Source organism: Chenopodium album, chromosome 6 (genome assembly GCF_948465745.1).
Source record: "Chenopodium album chromosome 6, dcCheAlbu1.1, whole genome shotgun sequence".
Taxonomy (NCBI): domain Eukaryota; kingdom Viridiplantae; phylum Streptophyta; class Magnoliopsida; order Caryophyllales; family Amaranthaceae; genus Chenopodium; species Chenopodium album.
The window spans coordinates 21,236,419-21,245,357 of record NC_137839.1 but is presented as its reverse complement, the minus strand read 5'-3'; the positions used below and the strand labels follow the sequence as shown (position 1 = coordinate 21,245,357).

Sequence of the window (8,939 nt, the reverse complement as noted above, 5' to 3'; positions counted from 1 at the left end):
TTGAAGGCGGAGTGTGGGTATGATCCGAGCTACACGTGGAGGAGTATATGGGGTGCGAGGGCTCTACTACTTGAGGGGATGAAATGGAGAGTGGGGAATGGTAGTAATATTATGGTGTGGAGTGATGCTTGGCTTCCTGGGAACACGTCTACTCTAGTTCCAACACCAAATGTGTTGAGTGATATGAATTTGCGTGTTATTGATCTCATTGAGCCACATTATAATAGATGGGACACGAATTTCATAAAAAATAATTTTGCAACAGGTGACCGTGCTCTAATACTATCAATTCCTTTGTTGCCTAGTCGTCCAAAGGACACTATGTTTTGGTGGCCTGAAAAGGATGGGATTTACAGGGTCAAGTCAGGTTACTGGATGTGCAAAAATAGCTCGACGTTGCGTCATTCTCAGGGAGATTGTGATGTATGGAAATGCCTGTGGAAGCTCAATGGTACTCCCAAGCTGCTTCACTTTCTTAACCAAATCAACGTATCTGAAAATTCAATAAAAAAAAAATGACAAAAGTTCTGTACTGAATAGCTCAAGACATTAGAGGATATGATGCAGAAAGAGTGCTAACTTTTCAGAATCAAAATTATCCACTCCCAAATCTTCGTCCCAGATAAATATGTAATCATATGGTGCCACAATATCAGGATGTAGAAATCGTTTTGCATACCACCTTTAACCATACAATGAAAGAACGGATCAGTATGATAAAATTGATAATTAATCTGACCCAATTGCCTTAAAACTAGAGTACTAACCATTTCGTATGTTTTCGAGCACTGACATGGATAGCACGTTTTGACTACTCAAACTGATCCCACTCAGTCGTCTTACCATCGTAATGGAAGAGCAGAATAGTGAAGTTGTCTGAGAACTGTGCAAGGATAAAAGAGCATATAATTAATACAAAGATGATGTTAGCAGTAATAAAGGACTTGAAATTGCTAGAAAGAAACCTTTTTAACTGCTTTGTCAATATTTTCTTTCATATCTAAGCCAACTGTGAAGGTCACTAGATACTTAGGCTTGGTTTTCAGATCCTGCAGAAGCCATTTTGAACCAGTATTATATTCAAACTTCAAAATTCTATTATCAAAATGAATAAAACTCAGTCTTTGTGCTGATAATGCAATTTATCAAGAAACCTTAAAAATACATAAATAAATGTTTAAAATTACAGTTCCCTTGCTTATTTTTTTTCCTTTACATCATTACTCAGACCCCTATTAACCCGAAAAGTGTAATGTGGGAAACAGAGTAAAGACTTTTTGTCCAACAAGTATCAAGGATAGTGATTAAAAGAGGAGGTTCTACATAACAGAAGACAATTTAAAAATAAGGTGTATGTGAGAAGAAATTTCAGAGACTTGTTATAGTATGTTCACATACCTCACTAGGAAGACCCCATAGTCTACGGAGATAGAGATCTGACTTAGAAGCAACTATCCCTAGCGGTAGTCTCTCTGCACCGCTAGGGTTTGATTGGGCCAGCAATGGCACCTGAGAATCCACAACAATCAAACAACAAATATTATTAAGTGATGAGAACCTTGGAAGACTAGTCCCATGCATCAGACCAGAAAAGCCTTAAAAGAAATACATACATGATGCCTGATCTTGCAATGAGTAACAGATGTAAAATATATGTCAGCAATCAGCATGAAGAATTTTTATAAAATGATTAAAGTGGCAACTCGCAAGGGCTACAACTACATATACAAAGTGTGTTGATTGAAAAGTTTCAACAATATAACTGTTTGCTTGTGGTAAAGTTGGGTTTACAGTTACAGAATCATGCAGGAATACAACAGTTTTATATGAATGAAGTTGCCTAACATATTTTACCAACAGGATAAAATTACATGAAAAGACTGCAGTGTAACAGAAAAAGAAAAAGACTGGTGTGCATGTACAATAGCAAATTATGATTACCGGAGAAACAAAGAAGTTGAAGGAGATGATAAGCCCCCCCCCTTCCCATCCAATAATCTCAGCAATAAGCCTACTAAATTCGGCAATTCGGCACTCCTCCTATATTTAGACTATCCATCAATCATCATTCTATCATTTGTTCATTCTTCATTATCAACTAAAAATTAATTGAAAATAAATTAAAATTCCTCTCTTTCTTCTAATTTCAAATAATCAACAATAAATAAAAACAAGAAAATCACAATTTCTGACAAACTCGAAATTTTAATTTCAACAGAAATGAACACAAATTAAGAACAAAATTAAAGAACTTAAACACAAATTAAGAACAAAATTAAAGAACTTAAACACAAATTAAGCACAAAATCAAATTACCTTCTCTTTAAGAGAGCATTTGGACTGAACATACGACTGAGGATCAAACCTATCATTTCGAAACGCGTTTGAGTTGATTTTTTGCTCGAAATGGGGGATTTTTGGTCGGAAACAATCAATTTTTCTGGGTTTAAGGGTTCGAATTTCTTGGGGTTTTTGGTCTAAATTTTTGCTCGAAATTGCTCGGATTTGCTTCAACTTGACTGCAATTTTAATTTAGATGTTAAATTTGCTGGGGAATCGCAGTTTTTTGGCCTAATTTGTTGGGTTTCAGAGACGAATTTGTGGGTGTTTTGCTGTAGAAATTCACTGGAATTGAAGAACTCTTGTTTTTTTCATTTTGATTAGTGAATGTAGGCGAAGGTAAAAAAACGCAGAAAACCTAAAGTCAAAAGATTTATTTGCGTCACTTTATTATAAAAAAGCGACGCAAATAACCTTGTTTATGATATTGTACACAGCTCATATGCGTCGCTCATGTAGTAAAAGCGTGACGCAATTTACTTAATCACTTATTTGCGTCGCTTGTTAACAAATGAGTGACGCAAATAAGTTTATTAATTGCGTCGCTTTAATAAATAAGAGCGACGCAAATGAGAGAAAGCTGAAATGCACTTGAGTTTTGCGTCGCTTCTTGAATAACATGCGACGCAAATAACTTAAAAGGATGGTAAAAATAAACATTTGCTTCGCTCCTTAGAATGAGTAACGCAAATATGGCGACGCAAATGTACATTTTTCTACTAGTGAATATACTACTCTATTGACTCAGGCTCCAACATCTACGTTTGCTGAGAGATGGGTGTGGTTTGCATCAAATGTAACAAAGGCTGAGCTGTTAGAGGTGTCAACCTTAGCATGGGCTGCTTGGAGTGCCAGAAATCAGAAAATTTTTGATAATACTACGGTGAGCCCTGTTCATTTAGCTGCTGCATTTGTGAAGCTGGTGGCAGACTATGGTGAATATATGCAACAGATTACGAAACCCGTGTTTTCTCAATTCCCCTCTTCTGCTAGCTCCTAGTGCTGCCCTCCTGAGGGTAGTGTAAAAACTAATTGTGATGCTCATACAGGGGCAGAAACGGGTCTAAGTGTTGTCATCAGAGACCATGATGGGGCTGTTATGGTGGCTGCTGTAAGTAAAGAAGGAGCGGGGTGGAGTGCTGATGTTGCAGAAGCAGCAGCATGCTTGTATGGGCTGCAGGTTGCGCTAAGATTTGGTTACACAAAGATTCTCTTGGAGAGTGATGCTTGTAATGTGGTCAGTGGAGTCTTGAAGAATGCAATGGGGCTGTCTCCTTTTTATCAGTTCATTGGTGAAATTGTTAAGCTGTCAATGTCTTTTTCCTCGTTTCATATTTCTCATGTAAAGAGGGCGGGTAATACTCTAGCTCACTTAGTAGCTAGGTGGGATAGTAATGGTTGTAAGGAATACGTTTGTTTGGGTCCTTTTCCGCAAAGTTTAACAACTTTGGCGGAGCTTGATTTAATTTAATAATATCCCGTCCGATTTTCCTCAAAAAAAAAAAAAAAAAGAAACTAGTTATTGGCCCGAGCGATGCCCCAGGTCATTATAAATTTAATACTTTAATCTAATTATATATATTTTGGCTTATTTATCAGTGAGAGCTTAAGTGATTATTATTATTATTATTATTATTATTATTATTATTATTATTATTATTATTATTATTATTATTATTATTATTATTATTATTATTATTATATTTTATTTTATTTTATTTTTGTAAAAGATGATAGCTTAAGTAGGTTGTTGTTTATATGAAACAATCGAATTATATCTATCAAATCTTTATAAATTTGATGTCAAAATATATACTACTCCATACTGCGCAAAAATCTTTTACTCTCAATTTCATGATCCGAATTAATGCATAAAATTAAAATGGAGTAATGTTTAATTTCTTACGAACTTTATTATTGTGTAATTATTAAGGAGTTATATTCTAAGGTAAATTTAGATAGGGTGTTATGCATATGAAGCGTTTTTTTTTATTAAACTTACATTGATATATAGAGATTAATGCATGGAGTTTTTCAATCATTAATGGTCTGATATGATTTGGTGACACATCATATGCCAAATAGCAAAATAGGTGACACATGGAAAAATAACATGTCTTGTCATGATTTTTAATAATATATTGATCATACGACATATACAAATGATCAGAAACAAAAAATACAATAAAAATTGAATCATATAACAAATCTAATTATGTAGAACTATGATCGTGAGAGCAAATTGACATTGATGAATATCCTCGTCTCTTGAATCGCTGTCCTCCGCGACCTTCTTCTACAAAGGGGCCTTGCGATTTCTGATAGTTTTTTTAATTGAACAAAACCTGATTCAATTAATTGTATTAGTTGATCTAACAACTGATTCAATGTCGAACAAACCACCACCAAAATATTAGAACTTCCGGTTACAAAAGAGAAATACCAACACCGATCAAGACCAGCATAAGGATGGGATCTGTTTCAGGGTAATTTGGAATCATTTGAGATACTGGTCACGCTTTGCTGTCAATGAGACTCGGACACCTACAAAACCACGGAACTCCCGTGATCGGAGGTCCGCCTCCAACGATCAAGTTAGTGACCGAAAAAGGGATAAATCTAGAGAGGGAGAGAGAGTAAAGAGAAGTTGGAGCTATTTAGTTCTCTATTTAATGTTATGTCACAATCCACCCCTCCCATCATCAATGATTGGGGTATTTATAGGGGTGGGGATTTGTGCCCCTTAGGGTCAGTGACTTAAGATTTAGTGCTCTGATTGGCTGCGCAATCAGGGAAGGACACGTGTCCCTTTAGGGGCGCCATTTTTGCTGCATTCTAGGATCTTAGGCCTCATAATGCATGAAGGCCTTTTTGTCACTCTCTTTATTTCAAATGCTCCTTTGTTCTTAGTACATGTCATCTTCCTACAGTGACACGTTTCGCCTATTAATTGGGCCATGTGTCACCATAGGATTAGACCACGTAGTTGGGGTATTTTTTACCCTAAACATTTGCCCCTCAAAGGGGGTGGCTTGTCCCAATTGGGTCGTCTCCTCTAATCTTACTCGTTCGATTATCTTGGACGTATTTTGAGCATTTAAAGTCGTTGGTAGTAGTCGGACTGGATCGTCCGTCCACCTTTTTTGGCTGAGCACCTTATCCGAATAGCTTGATGCTTTTGAGGAACTTAGCCTGATCGTTAGTCGAATAGGATGGGCTGAATGGCCTTCAATTGGGCTGGGTGCCTTGAGTGGCTCGTGTGACGTCTTCAAGGAACTTTGCTTGACTGTCAGTCGGACAGGATGGGCCGAGCGGCTATTAGTTGGCAACCAGCTGTTTTCCATTTTTCCAAGAAAGTGGTTCAACTTCCGAGGAAGACGTTGAATTTGACAGGCAATTATGACGCCCATTTGAATTCCGTCATAAATGACTTGGCATTTACACGGATTCCGTTAGAGGTGATTTTTAACTGTTTGACTTCTAGGTTAATATTCTTATGTTAACCGTTTGACATTCTTTAGGCTAGAATAGCATTTTTACCATTTTACCACCCTAAATTTTGCCTATAAATAGTGGGTTTAACCTCATATTTTTACTTTGCATTTCTAACTTTCTAGAGAGAAGTCAGAGCTTCTAGAGAGAGAAAGTTATCTTTACTTTGAATCTTCAAGAGCTCCACCGTGCACTTCGAGTTTTTCGACAAAGCAGTTGAGTTTTCCGGCAAGTGGTTGAGTTTTCCAATCAACTTTTCATCCAAGAAATTCCAAGTTTTTCGACCTTCTACTCGGACGAAGGTAATCAAATGCTCATCCCTTCCTTTTTAATTTTCTTTTTTACTTTTTGCTTAATTTTTTCGACCATTCTGGATCAACACTCAGCCTCGTCCGTTTCTCCTCATGAGGCCGTCTGTTCGCCCGTGATTGAGGAATCTACAGTGGACGGGACGAGTCCTTGTCTTTATGGAGTGGGTCCATTTCTAGTGCGTACTAACTCACCCCCATCTATTCTTCTGTGTCCCTGCAGCCGAACATGGCGCGTACGAGTCAAACGCATGACCTCCTTGCTGTATGAAATCCAGATGGCAGCTTAGTTCAACCCTTGGCCTCCTATGATTGAAATAACACGGACGTGGAGACCACAAACTCAAACACAAACACAAATACCACCAGTACTATTGACGGTAGTGCGTGCTCGGTGGTCGAGGTGACCAGTTCTTTTGAGGAATGCCAGAATCAATTAGGCACCTCTACTTCTGGGCAAAGTCCGAATGTATCCCGCGCTTTATTTGCTAACTCGATCCTTGGGTCGGATGAGTTACCGACTCCTTTGCCCCGCTTTTCTTCTTGACAGTCGCAGGTCAATCTGGCCAAAATAAGCCACAATCCTCTACGACCGCTCGTGCATAATACCAAAATCAGCCAGTCCCTTCTATGACTGCTGAGCGAAATCTTCCTCCCCCCTTTTCTCAACATATCAAGTCGGCTAGACCTAGAACTGACATTGTAATTGCTGAGCCGACCGACTCACCCCGTAACGTTATGTCTGGAAGTCACGGTTTTAGGGTCGGAAAGAATCACAAGGGCAAGGCCCCCTTAGTGCCCGAGATACCTAGATTGGCTGAGCTAAGGCAGAGCTCGATTAGAGGGAGCTCTGCTGTGGCAAATGAGTTAGACAGGGTTCTGTCCAAGGTCCCCCGAACCTCTATCGGCTGAACAACAAGCTGAAAATCCTACCGCCGAGGCCGAGGGGGAAGAGAATGACTTTTATAGCCCCTACGGCTGTATGATTGAGGATGTGGCCTTGGCGTACCTCAATAACAGGTTCAAGGAATAGAAGGAGTTCCTCATGCTGGGGGAGGACTTTTTGATAAGTCCCCCTCAGACCTCAGGATCGGTTGCTGCCTCTGACGACCCTAGGGTCGTCCGCCGAGGCTTTAATGTATATAGGCTTTAATGTATATATTGCTATAATTTTGGCCTCCGCTTCCTCCTTCATCTGTTCGTCTAGGAGCTGATGGACAAATATCAGATTGCTTTGGTCCAGCTTGTGCCGAATAACTGGGCTAATATTTTTGGATACTTGGTGACCTGTTTAAGGATGGGCTTCACCCCCAACTTCCCAATCTTCTGCACTTTGCACAACATGGTGAAGATGGCACTACAAATATATTTATTTTATACAAACGAAATCATCCAAGCCTTTATGACTTTTATTTTATACATTTTTTTTTTGTAATTTTCATTATGTCATTAGTTATGCATTTACATTAGTACATTTGAAATATATTTATTTTAGATATATTTTTTTTTTTATTTAGGGATTGAATAGTATGGAAAGTGAGCAAGAAGAAGATGAAGAAGGGAACAAGTAAGAAGAAGAATGTGACGTCATCAATCAATTTCAATTTGCTTTAGGCTCTCTATTGTTAGTGATTATTAGGACACACTTTTTCTTCAGTTATTAGCTAGACCAAAATTATAGCAATAAAGCTTGTAATATACTCTAAAATAGGTTATTGAGATGTATTGGTTTAAAACATGTTGATATTATTAGGGTTTTTTTTTTTTTCAATTACAAATTTTACTATTTTGGAATTGTTTAGTTAAATGTTTACAACATATTTTATGTTCAACATTTTTCTACTATAGCAACTTTATAAGAATACAATGATACATTATATTCATATTAGCCTTTTCAATTTATATATAATAGTTTCAAGTGTTGTCTTTAAAATGTTTGACAACACCTTTGTATTGTTACTAGCAAATACAACAATAGAAAAGGTTGTTGCATATTATGACATAAGGTAACAACTTTGGATTGTCTCCTTAGGTGGCATCATTTTTCATGTGTTGCCTTAAGTGTCATTTAACCTTGGCTTTTAAAAGTGTTGCCTTTGAATAAAAATGTGTTGCCTTATGAATAGACAACGGGGGCATAAACTACGCCTTATATGTGTTGCCTTAGCTACAAGGCAACACTTTTTTTTTTATATTAGGCAATAGTTTTTCACTGTTACCTATGCTTTATTTTGTTGTAGTGGAGGCTGACTCGGACGAGTGGTTTGTCTTGAGCACCCGCCCGGAATATATGGTATGCCTGCCCAAGCCATCTAAATGGCGTGACTAGAAGCAGAGGTTCTACCTCATTCAAACGAGGGATAAGGAGTACAACAAAAAGATGAACAAATTCAACTCCCCCCTTGTTCAGCTTGGAAGAGGGGATCAGCGGCCGACTTGCCCTCCGATTCACCCAGATCACGTCGCCCAAATTGACTATTTCTCTGTAAAGAGGGAATTTAGAGGGGGACGTCGGGTACCTGTTATTCCCAGGTGGATCCCCTTAGTGATCTGGCTAAGCTTAGGGATCCCCTGTTCATGTCCTCGTTTGGCTTGCTCCGAAATCATACTCCAGGTTTTCTTTTGCAACATGCATTACTGACTACACTTTTGATTTGAGAATTTTCAAACTTCTCATTTCTTTTTCTTAATAGAGCAAGCTATGTCTCAACTTTTCCTAGCTCAAAAAGGAGAGATAGATATGAATGAGTTCAACATGGAGCGCTATCGGCTCATGAGAGCTCAGTACGAGGCGACAAA

General features: G+C 38.1%; 1 protein-coding gene across 1 annotated transcript; it reads right to left on the bottom strand.

The window, feature by feature from the left end:
* Positions 1-363: 363 nt before the first annotated feature.
* On the bottom strand, positions 364-1,670 carry LOC145636774 (uncharacterized). The gene is made up of 6 exons (XM_081688325.1): positions 1,614-1,670; positions 1,399-1,509; positions 966-1,049; positions 822-883; positions 581-682; positions 364-493 (listed from the first exon to the last, which is right to left on the bottom strand). Exons 1-6 carry the CDS (start codon positions 1,668-1,670, stop codon positions 364-366), a joined length of 546 nt encoding a protein of 181 aa, XP_081544451.1.
* Between the last annotated feature and the right edge of the window lie 7,269 nt (positions 1,671-8,939).

Bases quoted from the DNA above. Each gene is read 5' to 3' on its own strand.
- LOC145636774 (XM_081688325.1), bottom strand. From the start codon at position 1,670: ATGCTGATTGCTGACATATATTTTACATCTGTTACTCATTGCAAGATC. The intron at 1,050-1,398 runs GTATGTGAACAT...TGGCTTCTGCAG, and splicing joins TATGGGGTCTTCCTAGTGAG to GATCTGAAAACCAAGCCTAA. The intron at 884-965 runs GTTTCTTTCTAG...ATCCTTGCACAG, and splicing joins TTGACAAAGCAGTTAAAAAG to TTCTCAGACAACTTCACTAT.